This window comes from Plectrocnemia conspersa, unplaced genomic scaffold (assembly GCF_051122295.1).
Source record: "Plectrocnemia conspersa isolate PC_06_02 unplaced genomic scaffold, ASM5112229v1 ptg000008l, whole genome shotgun sequence".
NCBI lineage: Eukaryota > Metazoa > Arthropoda > Insecta > Trichoptera > Polycentropodidae > Plectrocnemia > Plectrocnemia conspersa.
In genome coordinates this window covers 26858027-26878856 of record NW_028277172.1, presented here as the reverse complement: position 1 = coordinate 26878856, position 20830 = coordinate 26858027, and the positions used below count along the sequence as shown (strand labels likewise).

Here is a 20830-nt window from a genome sequence, read left to right as displayed (position 1 = left end):
ATGAAAATGGAATACTTTTGTGAAATTTATTTTTACTAATAATATAATTACAAAACTTTTAATATAATATAATAACAAAATATAACAAAAATATAATTAAATCTTAACTCATACATTTCGATGTATTTTTATTATACACACTTGATACAATTTAAAGGACGGATTTAATTTGTTACATCAGATATTATAAACCATTTATTACTAAAATGAATATTTACATTTAACACTGCAACGAGTAATGATTCAGTTTTATAATTAGCATATTTATGTGCTTATCTATAAATGAGCTACACACATATAAATTTAGTTTTTCTTTAATTAATAAAATATCGGAGACTTGATTCGGCGTTTCCGAGTATTGCTCCTTGGAGTAAAATTTCACGAAAATACATTTTTACTCATTTTTATTAATTATTTTATGAATATAATTTTTTAAAGATGGCAATAAAAATTCAAAATGGTCCAAATAAAGTTTTGATTTGTTCAACTTCCTGCAGAAAAATTCAATTTGATGTTTCTACTTTTATATATTATTCATAGTTCGTGTCAAATAGTGGTGAGGAGGTAGGATCACACATAAAGCGATTGTTTACGTCAGAGGAATTTCGACTGTAGATGCTATCCTGTACAGGAAGATTCCGTTGTAGAAACACTGGCTTAATTGCTAAATAATAGAACAGTATTAATACACTTTGGACTTGGCAAAATATATAATCTGTCTTTGCGAACCTAATCTATGACACTAATGGTAGTCGGTAATACCAAACGAGTATTTGACGCCGTTTCACTGTTCGCTCTTGATGAGCTTATCCAGAGAGTGCCAGCTGCAAGAATAGTCGATTTTCAGATGACCGTAAGAGCTGAGACCGAAATTTTCCGGAGGAGGTCTCGGCTGAGCCGAAGGTACGGTGTGGAGGTCCATCTCGTAGTTGTCATAGCATCCGGAACTTTCCAAAAGACCGCACTCCATGCAGTCGATGTTGCGGATTCTTCTGCAAAATAAAATAATAATGTGCTATTATTCTGAAGAAGCATAGAGAGTGCGTTTATGAAGAAATGCATTTCTAATGGTGTTTCGCAGCCTTGATAGTTGTCGATCGGTAACGGAATGCAAAGTGCAATAATTGCGTGCGTCTATTGTGTGCAGTTGAAGAGAAGAAAAGAAAAATGGTGTTGTGGGAATCGGACGAACTACACGTAGTCACAGGTAGGTAAACAGTTACCTAAACTTTCTCATGATAGGTCTGCTTTGAGACGAAGAACTTCTCGAGCTCTTCGGGAGAGCGATCTTCCTCTTTCTCGTAGCCGTTTCGTAGACGTATACTAGAGATGCGTCCGGAGACATCGGATCGAAGCCGTCTGTCGTGTAAACGTAGTTTTCGTTTCCGCTCGATAGAGAACTTCCAGTATCTGCAACCGATAAGAAATAATTATTAGTGTTTCAATTTTTGATTGAGCTTGTAAGTGAAACAATGATAACTAAAAAGTTATATATAAAAATTTCTAAAAGATAATTTCAATCACCTTTCTTTCATTTTGTACAGATTAGCTTATTACTGATACATTACCAACGTACAATAATTAGGAGCATTAAAATAGCAATTTTTAAACTTTCACTCTAAAATACGTTATTGATCGAAAGTCTTGCCATAAAATAATTAAAATACAATACACTTGAAAATATTGAACACTAAATTTATATGAAAATAAATCCGATATGCATACATAATACCCGGGTAGGCGTGAATAAGTGAACAAGTCAAAAATATAAATTTTTTGTAGAATATTTTTATTGCTTTTGTGATGTTTTTTTAAATTTATTAATTTTATAGTTATTCTTCGCAAAAAAATAGTTGCAAGGACTGGGAAAAAGCTTATAAGACTGATTTAATTGTGTCCCTTATACTTTTAACCATGAAGTAATTTTCTCGTCGACATTAAGCAACTGATTGCGTATATCTATTAAACAGAATCGGTTTCAATGTACTTTCAAAACAAACCGTCAACAAAAGAGTCGGTGTCGACATATCGACACACCATAGAATGATTTTCGAATCATCGTACGCATTTACAGTCTAACTACAATAAATTTATGGATGTGGTAATTTGCATTTATGATTATTTGAACCTACAGTAGGTCCATAAGTGGTGGTATAAGCTGTTTATATATTTATTAAAATTAAGACTATCGTAACCTAATATATTCACCGGGAACCCGACAAAGCCGCGCCGGACAATCCCACGCTGACTAAGCCGCCCCGACTTAGCCGCGCAAGACAATCCCGCGCAATACAACCCCGACATAAAGCCGCGCCGACATTGCCACGCAAATCAAAATTATAAAATTGAATAAAATGAAAGAAAATGATTTTTTTAATTCTAATTATTTTGTTTTGTGGACAGCTCTATCACTAGTGATTCGCTTTTTGAACAGTTAGTCATAGATTGGATGATGCTGGACAGTTACAAAATATACCGAAATGAAAATAAATCAATACAATATCATTAAAAAAAGGTTAGGTTGTTTGGTTCTACAATGAAAGTCGGCGCGAGCGGTAGCGAGACGCCTCCCTTTTCTTATATATATTTGTAATTATTAATAAATAAAAACCATGTTATAAAATTAATTTTGATTGTCTTTGCGTGGCTATGTCGGCGCGGCTATGATGGCGCGGCTTAGTCGGCGCGGGATTGTCCTGCGTGGCTTTGTCGGGGTGCCATATTCACCTAATGCGTCACGATCGCCAAAAGCATAAAATATAAAGCAATTTAAAAATGCATACAAATATCTATATAGATATATTCACATACAAATGCTGACGCATAACTAAAAACATGATAAATAGACAGTCACAAACCACTTTAACAGGTGTGCATTGTTCCATTCGAACTGAACCAACTCCTCATATGTAGAAAATATCAATATCTCGATGCACAATATTGAGCAGTCGGATGGCCTTTGCCAGAGAAGAGTTGGCGAGTGTTTCAGTCCCAGATTTTACAGGCAAGAACAGTGGACCTGATCGAGAACTATGTCCAACCTCCAAAGCCCACATTTGAAGCTACTTGAGCACCGAAGGGTAGTCAGATATACCTTTGAGCAACATCCAAAAGTGTTTAATTAAGTATATAAACACTTTTGCGAGTTTATAATGAAACGTATTCCACGGTCCCAAAATGAAAGTATACCGAAGGAATTTACATTGTACTTTTTCAAATCGCAATTCATTATATTGACTCATTACGCTTCCAGCTTGGTAGAAGTATTCCACTGGCATCGAGGACCTTAAAAATTAAATTTTGTGACATGTATTTACACTGACAGGCAATCCCACTTCCATAAAGAATTGAGATCCTCCTGCAGGTAGAGGAAATCCGAAATCGGCTGCACTCTTTTAAAAATGTTCAAGTGTGTTACGAACATGACTTGTTAAATCCTGGACGCCAATAGCAAATTTTGTATAAAAAAATAAGTGTAGGGCAAAACATGAACTGTTAGGGCCAAAATGAATGCTCGGTATTTAGGTTAGATTTGGATTTAAACAGCAAATGGACGTTTTGCAACTGTCATTATTGAGTTTCATATACATTTCCAAACAGCATATAATTTAAAATAATATAGGTAACTAAAAATACTAAATTAATATTGAGAAAACAGCTATATAAAAAATTGTAATATACCGAATATATGTAAGTGCAATAATTCGTACCTACAGTAAGTGCAAAAGGCCACATCCTAAATACATATTAGACAATAACAAATACTCTGATTACACTCCAAATCATCGCATTAGATAGACAATGGAAAACTGAAAAGCCCTAAACAGCGGTACTGAATCACGTCCAACAGTAATTTACTTTCATCAGTCTGGAACATCCATAATCACGATTTTTATTTTGACTTAGTAGTCATTGATTGTGTTTACCTGTTATAGTTTATCATATTGTAATAATAGATTTATAATTAATAAATATATATTGCCAGATATTGACAGTGACCATGACAAGGAGTTTAATCTGAAATACTCAACACTAACTTTGAAGTTGTATTTGAATTTTATGTAGATATCTTTAGTCGCTAGAACAACGCATTGTTTTTATGCTTATGGAATTCATCTATAATTAATATGATGTTTTCCCAATGCTCATACGCACAACACGGCAATAATTAGAATGAGACCTCATTCTTTGAATTGCGCCATTGTCGATCAGGTGTGTAGTAGACAGGTCATTATTTAACGCTTGGTTTTTTCAGTACACTGCGCGTGTAATCGTCCATTCGGGTCGCCGTTAATTCGCACACCGGTTAATCCACATTCGTAAACGCTAGAAAGTTAAAAATCCTCAAAAGTTTGCGTCACAGACGCATCGTTGCAATATCGAACGAAAAGAAAAACGCGGGCAAAGGACGCTCTGGTAAATTGCGCGTGTAATTCCACTGCCTTTTGAAATTGCATGCTTACTTACTCGTACAAGTTATTATGTCAGGCATTCTTTCGAGCGATAAAAGCTATGCGAAACGATGTTATTCTTAAAATTGCTCGGGACAAAGTCCTGTGTAGGTCATGGTGGATGTGAACAATTTTAAGACTACTTAGTATATACATTAAACACATAAAGAAATCTGCATTTAAACTCAGATTCCGTCAAAGGTTTTCAATTGGCGTTCAGTAAGAAAGAATAATACTTTGCAATGAAAAAAATTTCAACATAGTGATTGAGCTATTTTATATAAAGATTTTTTTACTACACGGATTGATATGATTTTGTTTAAAAGTATCGTATAAAAAATAATGTAGCCTACAAATCTAAGAGAATTACCACGTGTGCATTAAAGTTAGTGTTTTTATAATAATATCACATCTATAAAGATTGAAAACCACTAGTGTAACTTAACTGAAAACGTAGCATTAGTTTAAACAAAAAACAATGTTCATTATCAGTTACTATAACGGGAAACCACTTATGCTTGGACATTTAATAAAAAAAACTAGTCTGTCTGTGATACCTGATAACAGATAACAAGTTATTTAAGAATTAATTATATACTTGTTTGGCTGTCAAAAATATAACGTTTAGGTTTGGTATTACAAGTTTTGTTTCCTAGGTGTGTCCCTGTGTTAATGTAAAAATAACATAATAATTATTTTTTGTCGTAATTAAATCGCGGAATCTGTTACACATAGTGCGTAATAACGCGTAATACCACTACTCTTTTTTGACGGTCGTTTCTTTAGAATAAATTAGTATAATTTAAACGAACAATGACGGTGTTGTGAATTCCGTGACGATTGTTGGATTTAAAGCGTTTTTGACGGTCAGGATCATTCCATTGTATCACAAAAATGCGTTGTGATGTAACGCATCTTTAACATAACCTCAAAATCAATCATTAACCTTTTACAGAAAACTTTTATGACTTAATAAAATGCATTCTCGGAAAAATAACACGGAAATAAACAAATAAATTACACCTCAAAATATTTGCTATTAGCGCGCAAATCGTGAGGAACCAGAGTAGAAAAATATTCCCAGAATTCACTTAATTACCAGCACCTCCTGAATTGAACTAACACCAAGAGGAGCTACGCCAAGCATTGGCCGAAACGACAGCTTCTCTCTTCACGTCAACCTTGATCCAGAACGACATCCGAAGTCTGGCGTACAACCCAAGAGAGAATTAGATTTTATGCTTGCACTACACTCTCTGGAAGTTGTTCGAGCCGAAGTTCAACTGAAATCGGCCGAGGTCGCCGACTTCCGAGTAGCGGCCACATTGCCACAAATATCTTATGCCGTCCGGACGTACGCACGGCGGCTGCTGTCATATACATATGTCAGCTGTCACAATTTTTAAATTGTCATATTATTAAAATTACGCTACTGATAATTATAAAAGTTTGTGTGGGCACTCACCAATACAATATCAGTGAAAACTTTTCAGTCGTAAATATTCAATTTACGCAAAATCTTTGTCGGCTTTTGCAAAATGCCATAAGGCATAAAAATGATACTTCAGAATACGAATACCACATCTGTGACTATCCTAGAATTTGTCGCCATCGATTCTAAATAAGAATTCGTTATGGTGTGACATTTATATAAACCCATATAGGAAAATACATAAGGATGTTCGAAACGATTTTTTTTAACAAAATCAAGTTCCACTAATTATTTTTTAATTATTTAATTTTATATGAAAAAAATATACTAACGGTATCTGTTAGAAGAATATACTATCAAAAATATAATTAATCCCTTTTGGTGCCCTAAAATATTCAAAGATGTCAGTAAGAGTCTGTTGAAGTCCCCGATAAGCATGTGGTATTATAACTTGACCACGTGACCACGATGCAGCGCTCGACGTGCGTGTTGACTATAGAACGCCTACGCACATATTGAAATTGAACCGAGTTACTCGTTCTATCTCAGCTTGCGAAAAACCATATCAGTATCACTCTCACTCTCGTCACTTAACACGCGAGAGAGCGAAAGGGGAAGTATCTTACCGCTCGCGCTCGAAAGAGCAGCTTTGAGTTCGGTCCGTTTGCCGACAATGTTCGGAAGCGCTCAAGTCGACTGAATTACCCCCACTTTACCTCCTGTTCTCGGTAGCCTCAGACAACTTTCGAGAGATTTTAGACGGAACTCGACCGAAGTAACCCATTATATTCTCCGTCCTTGGTCAACCTTGACCAACTTCCAGAGAGTGTAGTGCAGGAATTACAGATGTATAATAATTACACAAACTGTACCTTACTTGCTATACAATAGTAACAATTTATAGCATCTAACCGTGCTGACATCTTGGTCAATATAGTTTCATCTTTAAAAAGGACTTACGTTTACGAAAAGCGATTTATCTCGAGGGTTGATACATAATGCGCCTCTGTTGCTTAAATAATGCTTTCTAATTCGTAAAGTATTTCCTACACAATATTATGAACACTAAGAAGAATAAAAATTCAAAATAACTAAAAAACCAGAAATAAAAATACATCTAAAATCAGCGTGGAATTAAATAATTTATGCATATTATTATAAAAATACTTAAACGAGTCCGTTTTACAACTCTTTGAATCGTTAACAATTCTTGTACATGGAAAAATAACAAGAAAATAATTCGGTCAATATAAAACAGTGTCTATCGATCTTTTATAACATATGCTATAAGCATGCCAATTTTTTACGGCCTTACATATTTGATTTAATTTGTAATTCGAATACATGTCACGTACGATCGAGATGGAAATAATTGCCATTTTTAGAGCAACTCATTGCACGACTCGATCTAGAAACGACCCCGTGGCAAAAATGTGCATCTTAATGTATCAAAGAATTGGGACGCCGTAACATCTGTTTCGTAATTGGTCGATAGTGAAATTTTTATTAAACGTGTCTAGATGTATGCATGTTATGATGTTTAATTGTACATAGAAAGTGCGATTTGATTTTCGATCACGTATCGACGCATAAGTCCCAAAACGTAGCGAGAGCTATTTTATATGTCGGGGACAGAGTCGATTAAAATTCTAATAGGAGCTTATGCTTTTCAATTTTCCATATTAGATTTTAATATATGGATTTTCATATCCAACCGACTGTTATTTATCATAATAATACTAGTTATTCATTATTTATGAAATTATTAATTATAACAAAAAAATACTGTAAAAGTGGGTCTCTACCGAAATGCGAAATCATGTATCACCGAAGAGAAAAGAGCATAAAATGACATGATACAAACATAAGCTGGTTTAAATAGACCATTTTAAGTGGTTAACCTTTAACGATCGACTCTGAGAATCAGATGACATCTGAATCCTAAGCTAAAACATAGCACAGTTTTGTTCTGACAATGTAATCGTAAGACATCTTCAAACATAGGGCGTACCGATACGTCGACGCTAACAGGCGCGTTCCGCCACCGGTGTAGATGCAATTTCCGTCACGCTCAACGTAGGGCAACGTTCGTTATGATTGATTTATTTGCTAAAAAAATAGATGATATTTAACATAAATTTTTTGACATGTATCGTAACCGAATCTAGTACATTCGAACAATTACAACAAATTATTAAAATCAGTGAAAGCATAACGCGTCGATTTTGATTTCTTTTTAGTTCATTACAACGCATATTTAACGCAAACAAAAAACATATCTAGATCTACAAAGTAGTACCAACAATGGTATTTTTGTTTTTTTAGATCCCACGCGTTCTAGGCCACTTGGAACAAAACAGAAATATTAACGCTATAATTCAAACTGCGGATTAGCCACTGGCCATTTTAGAAACACTTCATTAATCACCGATAACGCATCAATCATGAGTTGGTTACATTGTCACAGACGCTCGCCTACAACTATTTAATGCTAGTTGTGTTTTTTGTGATATTATATTATTTTTAGGACAATCGTTTTTGTATTAAATTGCTTTTAGATTAAAAACGAACTTACTCTTTGCGCTGATATATTATAAGTAGGATAAATAAATCGAAAGCTTTATATATTTTTACTGCTCATGAAAAAATATTTAATATTGATTAAAAATACAATATTTGGTTTAAAAAGTATTAATAATATTTTTAATATGTATGTCAAATTATATAATTGCCACAAAGATAAGATTTTAATACAAAATAATACGCTTAATTGGGCTAAATCATTAGTTAAATTTATATTAGCGTCTCCTACTGCAAAAAAAAATTTACAAATTAAAATTTTCACTGCTTTTGCTTTCATAAAATACTATTTATTTTATTTTATTGTGCAAATTTTAAATTTAATTTTTAGTAAAATTTGGTATGATAAAATGGCAGCAATAATATAAATTAGTGTTTAATTTTTTTTAACTATTTTTTATATATATTTCTATTTAAAAAATTTAATCCTACTTTACTTTATTTTTTAATGTATATATTTCTTAGTTTTGATAAAAGGTGATATTTTTTCTACGCTTAAAATTAATTATAAATTCATTTTTACAAACTGCGTTACATTATTTTTACACTTAAAACCCCATCACGCGAAAACGCGTGAACGGACCTTAATGTGTTAAGTGAAAAACACCTTTGCAAATATATAAAATAGAAAATACATCAAGTGAGAACATAAAATAACAATATCAGCCTACATCGTAAATTAAGATTAATGAATGCTTAACCTTACAAATCATTAAAACATGTAAATCGAATTATTATAAATATTTTGGTGCTATATACCCTTTTATAAACCTGAACCATTCATCAAAGTATTAAATACATTTTTTAAATTAAATTTACATAGCTTCTTTATTATCATTATTAACTCTTTCACCGAGGATGGCTTATATAGAAGTCATCAAGAAAATTACCACTACTCATTGGGCACCTATACGTTTGAGCCAAATAATATGGTTATTTATTATAATTGAACCATAATATTTAAAAAATATATGGCATAAATAGATGCCCCCCACATATTAATAAATTTATAAATGGCTAGCAAAAATATCTGCCGCGGTGAAAGGGTTAATACAATTAGTACATGCAACTATGCACTAAATTAGAATTTTGTAAATTTCGGTAATGACAGGCAAATATATGTTAAAACATAGCTTGTAGTATACAGGATTTTTACACAATATTTTTTTCTGCGGTTGTTAATCTTTGTATATTTGAGGACATAATCAAATTTCTTTATACGATATTCTACGTTTTGAAAATACTACATTTTTTCCTTGTTTGAGACCGTTTTCTGTTACATTATTATGAGAATCCATTGCTATTCGTCTCTCATCTATACCTTTATTGGGCTATACTATACTCCATGCTTATAATTTTTTTTAAATGTACGTGATTTACGAAAAATATATCAAATGTAGCTATGAAACCCAAGAACATTAATATTATAAGTTCACTTTGATAAACGATAAAAGGTTTTATATTATTTTCAAGCACTTAAATACACATTGTTTTTCAAAACCAACATTGCAAAAAAATAATATTGAGTCATTTGCTTTTTATTGCACTTAGAAAACTGTATACTATTAGTGAAGAACTATTTCTAGATGGACAATAGTTGATAAAATATATTATTTAAAAAAAAAAAAAATCCTTTAATCAATAATACAATGCAATTTAAATAGCTAAATAATCTCAGTTCTCTGATCGAAAGTTTACTTTACTCACAATATCAGATAAATCTCAGTTCTTAAGACAAAAAATATTACCAGTAATTACTACTTGCTATTTTATTATATGAAAAAATTTTCTATTCTTCTCGTTGATATTTTGTATCTTAAAAGATACAAAATATCAACGCCCTCCGGTGATGTACACTAAGTGTACATGTAAAAAATAGTGATTTGAAATTAGCAAAACGCAAATATTATATACATTGTCATAAATATGTGAGAGTAAAAATGTTGTTTGATCAAATATTCATTACTTCACTCGCAACTAACTTTTGCTTGTAATATTATTGTAAAAACCGAAAAAGAGCAATGTATGCTCCACGATCAATCTAAAGAGAAAAAATAACTTTAAGCATACAGTGTCGGATTTTAAGTGCGTGTTGAGATTAACGTGTCTTGTTATAAATTAGAGAAAATTAAGTGTTATATTACACGAGTTAGAAACGCAAAGTGAAAATGGTTTGGTATCGCTGTTTAAACAAAAGCACACATCTCACGATACAAAACCCACCCATTGTTGAAGTATTTTTCAATAGAGCCTAATGAATAAAATCATAATAAAATTGCGAAACCAGCCGTTATTTTTGGACTAATTGTCTATTTTATAGAACTAACCTTGCAGTCAAAAAGAGCTGTCAATGCTGAATAAATTCGTGGAAAATGTTATGACGAGGTTATTGTACAGCGGAGGTATGTTGAGTCGACTTTCTCAAGAAAACCGCAGAGGAAATACGAAAAAGGAAGCGGGCGTTTCCTTTTTACGATTCCATCTGCACGACGGATATAAAAAAGAAGATGTCTTTGATCGATCGGTGCTGATTAGTATGGGTGTAGCGTGCAAAACTTGTAATCGACCAGGAACACTTTTTAAGCCACTCGTTTTTTTTATATATATATTATGTTTGACTTAGGAATTTCAAATAGCTAGAAATAGTTCTATAATTACCGAATAAATGAATCGTGGGATAGTGCTGTGTCAGATTCCATTATTTTATGATTGAGTAGTTAAAAATATAGCTAACCATCGATATGATAAGTATAAAAACAACTATTGAAATTTACTTATATCCCCCCTCATTTAAAAAGTTTGATTTACACACATAGAAAGTCTCTTTATTTGTGTATTTCGATAAAGCATAAATATGACATGCAATGCACGCGTAATTACAATCATTTTGTAAGACAAGGCGTAAATTGGAAATCTAGGCATGGTCGGTAGTAACGCCGTTGTGGCCGAAAATACGATAGTGTCTCGTTCGTTCGGAGCGCAATTTTCGCGAACACGCACTGGCAACACCGGAAGTCCACTTTTGTGACCGAATATAATAACGGTCGATAATTATGATAGTTTTTATATGCACAGCATGTGTCTCGATATTTGAGTATTATTAGTAAAAATTGCCGGAAAATTGGGATTCACAGTTATGATAATTCATTGTAATATGTGACCTCGAATTTTGTTGTATTTTTAGCTGTATTGTATAATGGAGTCTTATCATAATTATAAAAATATCATATGTACAGATATGTGTACTTATGTACACAAAAATCTTGAGTCAAATTTATTTAATGCCTTCTTGATGTAGCGTGTTTTTAATGAAGCACTTTTTGAAGTTTCTGAGGGATGGTGTCAACAACCCATAAATTTTCAACTGTCATTTAAAATTTTTTTGTGCGCGGGACAAATAAAAAAGCTTAAGTATAAACTAAGGATCAGGTTGAATAATATACCAAATCGGAATCCGAAGATGAATCTCCATAGATGGAATAAAAATACTCCACGGTAGAAGTTTTTACACCGTGATGCGTTTTTTCACATTCTTTGAAGTAGCTTCTGTGGCAAGATATTTTTTTAATAAATGCACATGTGTATTATACATGGATATGTTTTTAACCGTAGGCGAGTAGTAATTGGGTAATTGGACATCTGAAGGGTTACGTAGGTGTCGATTATGGTGTTATAGTCGCTTCACCGGTTTCACTTTCCGTCCGTACATTAACATAGACCTTAGATCGGAGGAGAGCAGCAGATTCGGACCGGTTCGCTAGAAAATTAACATTTCTCGCGAGAAGAACAACTTTCTTCTTCTTCGACCGGCTGCAGTTCATCTCGCGGTGTTTGTTTTCCTTTTCGTCTCGCTTCAGCTCTACACGGCGTGCGTGCGAATATGGCTCGACGATGAAAGTGAACGGATCATTCCCCAAAGCGCCTTTAATTGATAACGATAACAATCTAACAGAGAAAGGTGTCGACGGAGAATAGAAGCTATGCGCGGGGATGTCGATTAGGTATGCTCGAAAAGGTTTGGGAAGCAAACTGCGTGGAATTTGCAATATGCTACTGAAATACGCCTCTAACTATTATACATATTCATACGAGTCTAATAAAAATAAGTGAGCAAGTTAAACACAGCAGAACTTTGCAACCGGTGGGCCGCAGCGCAATCAGTTGAGAGTCGGCCCGAAAATGTTCAGCACCCGGGCTCTAAAAAAACGGTCACTTGGGATTTTTTTCCTAAAAGAGCTAAAAAAACGGTCATTTAGATTTTTTTCAAATACCATCTCCGAAAAAATTTTGGAGGAATCAAGGAGATATCGATACCATGTTAAATAAAACCAAATAGCGACATCATTGCGTATAATTGACCCACCCTGGACCGTCCCTAAATGAGTATAAGAAAAATAAAAATTATTTATTGCCCAATATATTTTTGAAGCCATTTTAAATTACTTGACGATAAAATTTCCAGTATTTTTTTCGTTATTTACTCAGAGATACTACGATAAAAAGATTTAGTAATTCCTAACCACTTTATCTGGAATTGTTAAATTACTAAAATTCGTCATAAAATATGTCCCCCTACCCTTTCTAAAAAGCGGAAATGACGTCCCTGATTCTAAACCAAAAATTCTCGGGCTATTCCAAAAAAAAAATCAATCCCAAATATTATTTTTTTAAATATATCGTTTCAGTGAAATTTTATCGGAATACGTTTTCACTGGTAGATATATATTTTTAGCAGTAAAATATTATTTATCTGGCAAGTGCTAGTAAAATTGCACGATTTTATCTTTTTTATTTACATACATACATATCATTATTTATTAAAGTGAATGTGTATTACTAGTAAAGTCAAAATACATTTTCACCAGTAAATGTATATTTCTACAAGCAAAATATAATTTAACAGATGGGCGCTAGTAAAATTATATACTATAAATAAAAAATGTCTATAAAACTCTATTTTACAGTTGCGAAACGCTCATTTTCTGTTCATACCCAAACCTAATTATCGTTTCAGAACTTTCATTAGGTCAAGTCTAAAATATTTCTCTCAGGGAAAAATAAGCGGAAGAAGAAGTACAGACAGATGTCGTATCTTGCATATTGCTCCATAGTTAGCCTGAACTTATTATATATCAATATAACTACAGACTTCTGATATGAGAATATTGGTTAAAGTATATTCAAATAGAATTTTGCTCAATAGGGGTGCGCAAAAACAATTATCACTTCTCAGAAGTAAAAAATTCACGTCAAAAGCAATAAAATCGTGTCGGCGCCATTGCAGTGGGAACGCTCGGTAATTGCTCGCATAAACAATTTATAGCCTACAAATGATCACTAGCATACTTTACCGTCCATTTTTGCTACGCGGATTTTATTAGGTTAGGTTTGGTTTTGAGCAGCAAATGGACGTTTCGCAACTGTTACAGGAAAGTTACATTTTTAACAATATGAATATATTTTTTCTGTTTAGGCCAGTTAAAAAGTATTAAGCATTTAGTTTATAAGCGCAGAATGTAAAAAAAAACACATTTAAACCTAATTTTTAATTTAAAGTGACCAATAAATTTATATAAATTATATGTAATGCCTGGTAATAAAATATGCTAGCGTTCAATTGTCACGGATTAAACTGCTAGCGATTAATTGCTGGTGGTGAATTGCGGACGATAAATTTTCCGGACCCCATACTGTTTATTGAACTTAGCCAAGATATTTATCATATAAGTGCAAATTTAAATAAATAGTAGTCTGGCAGAAGACATACAATATCTAATCAAAATATTCTTTAGCTTGATTTTAAATGTTTGTTTGTTATTCCACTTCTGATATTTTTATCACATATTTTTTTAATTATTACTGATAATTTTTAAAGCTTCTAGATCGCAAATTGTGGATATTTTTTAGTAATGCCTATGATTAAATATTTATTTTGTAAATTTAGTGATGTTTGTGAAAGTTTATTTTTTATTTGTATGTTTATCTACTTGGCCACAATACATACATATATTATTATCTTACGCACATTCTCAGCAAAAGTCACAGAACAATAGGCCAATAAAACAACGCGTGCGAAAAATAGCTCAATTGTTTTACACACGTACGTGTCAGAGATTTATGTATATTTAAAAAAATGTTAGGATGACTCGCGCATGCGCATCAAATTCATATATAAGTACAACATCTCTTATTTTCCTAATTTAATGAATATCTATATTTTGCTTTCTAGCTATTGATATTCATGGAGATGTGGACCTTTTAGTTTTCCATTGCCATTTTTTTTAATACGGCCGCCATTATTAATATGGTGATTGTCGTCACACAACGATGGACATAATAGCCCATCAAAGATCTTAATCGAGCTTTCGTGACAAGACAATGGTGATAGATTATAAGAGCCCACTTGAGTAATTTTTCTATCCAGAGATTGTCAATCATTATAAATTTGTTTATGCATTACTGTTAGACAGATTATGTGCGAGTGAGCTTTGGTCAAAATACTGAACACCTTATAAATAACTCTAGGCACAAACAATTCGTTTTATGGAACAAAGTATTTATTTTAATGCACATATCTCTCAAAACGATTCCCTGTTGAATAGCAACAGTTAGTTAGTTATAAATTACTAAAAACAATTATCAAGAATATTTGAAAAAGAAATAGATCAAACCCAAATGGAAATGAAAGCGGCCCAATTCCAATTTCACATCTTATCACCTGATATCTGATGTAATTGAAAACCATGGATATTGAATCGGATATCGTCTTTAGTTACCGATCTAGAAAGCCTTCGACGTTCGGAACTAATGCTCTGAATTTTTTAAAACGCAAAATAAAAAAGGAATTTCGATTATTGCATAAGCAGTAAATTGATATAAAATTATATTATTTTACATAATATCGTCAGGTGCTTCTAGAGCCGGTTCGAGTTGCTTAAACGCCCGGGGTGATTAAATTCGATTGCGCATCGACGAGTATTCATTAATGAATGACTTCCGGGCTACTTTTAAAAGCGCCACGTATATATTTTAAAACTATCGGTAAAAAATGAGCGCAATATACAAAAATATCACTAATAATTTTGTACAATTTATTTCTAAATTATCCAAAAATTTCGCGCTTCACGACCAAAACTACCGCAATATTAATTTTAAGTACAATATATTTATTAATGCTATTGTGCCTTTGCTAATAATTTGCTTGACTCTGTGTATTACACACACTAATTCAGAATGCGGCAGATATTTAACCTCACATTATTTTATTGATAGCATATGATTTTTTACTTCATATAAATATTATTAATTTTAATTCTATTTTTTTTTTAATTATTTCTCCCATTTAAAAAAAAATAGTAATTTTAATATGATGAGCATTTTTTTAATCGCATTTATTGAATATTTATGATTAACACGTATATTTTTGATTTTGATATGTTTTTCGTTGCTTCTTATATACCAGTCAATTCCAAAAAAAAATGGAAGGCTTGGAACGTTCTGCTCTTATTTAATTTTTTCAAAATAAAATATCCATTTGGGAGCACAACACTAAAAAGACAGCTGAATACTTTTAATTCATCTAATTTGAATAAAATATAAATTTAAAAAAATACTATTTTCCCGCTATTTTACTACATAAACCACTACTACGACACTATATATTTCGGCGAGCATATAACATCGCTAATTATAAATAAATTAGTCGTGATAGGTAGAAGTCAGGGATTTTACCTAATTGACTACGAACTTAACTTTTAAAAAACCTGTTAGGGCCACACGTCATTTATTAATTAAAACTAGCTTACAAATAATTTATATAAAATCAAAAACAGAAACTGTTATGTAACAGTATAATTTTAAACGAAGGAAAAATAAAAAAATAAATAGTAATTTAATCTGTACTCGTTATTGTAAAATAAAACGTGCGATACATAAACAGGTGATTTTTTTGTACTTAACCTACTTGTACTGAATACACAAATTGTATTATGTTTCATCTTCTAGATGTTTAAGATCATATTCGATCAAGTTGAAGATAACGACAGTAATGAAATGTATTACTTTGAATATGATATATTATTTAATAACTAAATAATTGCTGAAAACTGAAATATATAATTTACTTTCTTCGATGTTATGCTTTCTGATCGAGTTGCACAAGCTTAGTACAAACGATGACACGCTCGATTTACCAATACAATGTTTGTATTTTTTTCGCGTTTCTTACGTAAATCTTGCAATACAAAAATCGGTGAATTACAAAGAAACAACTAAGCAAATTAGTAATTGGGTATATTTTAAAACTGCTAAGATACAAAAGAGTCTGAATGTTTGAAAACTTCTTTGCAAAATTAATAAACATGAGATTGCTTTTAAGTTAAATATTTTAACATCCAAGCCCTTCGTATATTATATTTTATATCAGAGATACGTTCTTTAAAAATTATCAATAATCACTATTTTATCACAAATTTATGAATTTTTTTCTAATAATTTAACATTAATTGTAACTCATTTTATACATGTTTTAATCATGTATGGCTATTTAAAGAGCATTTAATACAATCATCAATCTATAAAAAATAACATCTTAAACTTTTAATGCGTAAATTTATTTTTAGTTTTTCAAAAAATAAATATATGACGGTATTACGCGTTGAAAAATCATCTTATAGAAAGCTTAACCGACAATAAATCTTGCATGTGAAAGTAACATAGCTAAATATTTAAGCCAACCGATAATATGATTATTATAATAATAATACATATTTTAGAAACACGTGTTTATATCACTGTATATCCAACCGCATATATAACCGTATAGTATTCACATACATATTAATGTATAAGTACATTATATATTAACCTGAATTAAATTTTATTTTTGTTGAAAAATGTGATTATATAGTAGACCCCCCAATAGCACGGAAAATTGGGGACGTGCTATTTGGATGTCCGTTACTTTGTGTATCAGGAAGGATATCTCACCATACGCGCCTGATTCGTTCGTACGTATTACAAAAAATGTATGAGCGTTTTCTAGGCGCCCAAATACACGCACCCAAATAGCACGCCCACAATTTACCGTGTTGTTAGGGGGTCTACTGTACTTGAATATATGACCGTCTAGACTTTTATAGATAATATATACATATAAGCAATGTATACATTATCTATAAAAATAAAACTATATGTAGATAGTATATACATATAAATACATCGTATATACAATAAATCAAGACATTCGTATTATTAGTTTGGTTTAAAAAAAAAACAATAAATTTAATGTTATTTCTGTAGGACCATTCATAATTGTTGCGAATGATTTACAAATTTAAATGTAAAATTTTCTAGATCACCCACAATTATTACGCTGAAATTAGGCGCGCAAGACCCGTTAAAAGAGATCATAAAACTAGATAATATATTTTTGTTCCACGAATGAAGTTTTTCGTTAGAGTAAACAAGCAAATGAATGTGCTTTTCTTAACTGACGTCCATTAACATAGACGTCCTTTTTTGAGGAAGATGGTCTTATCTGTACTTCTTGAACAAGAAATTCCAAAAATACCTATTTTGAGTTCCATTAAAAGTTTTTCATCAAAAAAATTCTGAGATGGCTTTTGAACAATTGTTTTCAATGACAAATTTTTATTTTGTAGCTCCTGCAGAAATTTGTCCTCCTTAAATAAAAATTGTGAGATTAATTTTAAACAAAAAATTTTCTTCCTCTTTGAACAAAAATTTCCGAGATGGCTTTTTTATTTTTAGTGTCTTCCTCTGATATTTTAAAAATCGGATCACCTTAATTAACGGTTCAAAAGTACACTAAAAAACGGGATTCTACTTTTTCAGGTCGATGCCAAATATCTCTGTTGAACGGGTACCAAATACAGCATTTCAAAGAATAATCAAAGGCAAATATCTGATGAAATCAGTATTAGACAAAAACGAAGAGTCTAGTTCCACCCCAAATTATCAACATAGGTCAAAGGGTCGAAGACTGGAAACGACACTTGACTTCCCTCATTTTTTATGAGTATATAAGTCATTTCTTCCAGAACTTTATCCAAAACTATCACTTCGCTTACTAAATGGAATAACAGAAGTTAAGCCGAACTTGCACAAAGCGGAGTTACGCTGAATCGATCGAGACAACCAAGTGCTTTGTATATTCGACCGACTGGTCAAGATACAAAAGTTCAACACAACCTTTGATACGAATTAGACACTTTATACAGGTGTAAGTGTAAGTCCAGATGCAAAATGCGCCAAAAAATCCCGACGAATTGACAATTATAGGTCTTCGGTCACACTTTCACCTATAGCAACAATATTCTCGACTGAACGAGCGTCATAATGATGCACAGACCTTACACTATCTCCAACGCTTCCAGTCTATTTTTTCACTACACTGCGATTTGTTTTTCGGTCAATAGATTCGATCAGTAGGACGATGAAATTTACCATAATCTTTCGGTAAATTTCTAAATGTGTTTTTGCAAACTAACATTGGACACTTTGAATACGCGTGATTATTGACAGCTGTCTGATTTACAGTGCTGCCAATATAGAAAAATTTAATTAGATCATCCTGTTTTTTTCAATATTGTAAAAATTATAAAAACATTTTACTTAAATCTATTACATAAAAATTCTGTAAAAATGAACGTGTTTAAGAAAAATGTTTTTACTTATTATATTTATAATTTTAACGTATTAAATTGTGACCACGGAATGAGTTATTTATTACTCATGCGGAATTCCGTAAATAAAAAAAGCTTAGTTAAGCCTTTTATAAAAAAAATATGAAAAAAATAAACTTTTTCAAACCCAGTACGCGCTGCAGTTTTTCGAATCGTCAAAATTATATTGCACATGGTATAAAATAGATCAAAACTTATGTAGCTACTTACCGGTGGTTGGTCGCGGTATGAGCTTCCTCTCCTGTCCGAATTCATCATAATGATGTTGGTAATATATTCCTTGACTGTGAAGACTGTCGTAAGGCACTTCGAAATTATCGTTATGGAAGTCGAGCTCGTCGATTCCCGCAAACAGCGTCGGAGAATCGGCCGAGGGGAGAGTCCGTTGGTGCAAAACGGAAGATCTTCTGTTATCCTGCTCCCGATTTCTAACGCCACTCGATTCTTCCAAATGTCTCCTCATGAACGCGTAATTCTCCAAATCCCAGGGATCTACGTAAACTCTCCCCGAGGGATTTTCTTCTTCGCTGCCTAAATCCATCGCGGTCCAATAACCGGAACTTTTTCGAGGCATCCTTGCTAATATTATTTATTGATTCGAAAATAAAATTGCATTCTTTTTCACCCCTTTAATTTCTGAGCTATTTTAGCGCTTGAGGGCGAAACGCGTGCGGCGCTAAACCCAGACGCGAGTCGACTGATGTCGATTTCGTTGGCGAGAGAAATTATTGCGATTAAGCGATTATAGTCGTACCCATTGATGATAACGAGCTTCGGAGTAGTTTCAACCGGTAATCGATCGCGAATTATTATAGTAAGGTTAATAAACTTATCATTACCAATAAAGATTTATGCAAAGTCGTAAGCATTTAACCAATGACGCGTGTGGATTGGAATAATTGAAAATAAATATAGGTAACGATGATAAATATGTATTAACGATACCTCAACAAAAGAATTAATTGAATTTATCTCATGCGATTAATATTTAAAAATAATAAAAGACAAAAACAGTAATATGTATTCATATTTTATATTTAACAATTTAATCCAACTCCCATTAAAATGTGCTTAAATCGAATTGCTATAATAAATTTCTAAATATGTGCCAAGTAAACAGTAATTTATATTCATAAATATAAAAAAATACCATTGCAGTATTCCTCGAATTCACATTAAGCAAAAAGCACATCTTATATTTTATCTTTGTGCGGCAAATGGTTCCGAAAATTTCTGAAATATTATTAGATTTTTCTATAAAAAAATATTAAACTTTCCATCTTCGCGTCCAAATGAACTACATAACTACAATACCATATTAAATATAAATTTGCATGTTTTACGATAAAACCTGATCAAAATTTATAATAAAAGTGACATCTGTAGTTATATTTTAAAACTGAACAAATCTTATAAATATTGGAGTTGTAAACCAATTAAACTTAATTCTGATCATCATTTTTTTAATATGAAGAATAGACTTGCTATAAAGGTGTTAGTTTTTACCATTAATTACAAAATTATATCAGTTCTGCGGAGTCTCTCGCAACAAAGGTAGAAATAATACATAAACATGTTTTATTAATTAGCTAATCGAATATTAGTTTTCTAATATCGTTAATAAACATTCGTTTTGTACTTCTAATGAAGGGCTGTTTATA

The 20830-nt window shown here is 32.0% G+C and overlaps 1 protein-coding gene across 2 annotated transcripts; it reads right to left on the bottom strand.

The window, feature by feature from the left end:
* Window positions 1-96: 96 nt before the first annotated feature.
* On the bottom strand, window positions 97-19868 carry LOC148233594 (uncharacterized). 2 transcript variants are annotated; one of them, XR_015810421.1, is made up of 4 exons: window positions 19380-19868; window positions 1224-1410; window positions 730-992; window positions 97-664 (listed from the first exon to the last, which is right to left on the bottom strand). XR_015810421.1 is itself a non-coding variant. In XM_088189998.1 (3 exons), exons 1-3 carry the CDS (start codon window positions 19741-19743, stop codon window positions 785-787), a joined length of 759 nt encoding a protein of 252 aa, XP_088046124.1. In that variant the 5' UTR covers window positions 19744-19868; the 3' UTR covers window positions 97-784. The 2 variants fall into 2 exon arrangements, 1 of the variants encoding a protein (XP_088046124.1); XM_088189998.1 differs by having other exon boundaries at window positions 97-992.
* Window positions 19869-20830: the final 962 nt, after the last annotated feature.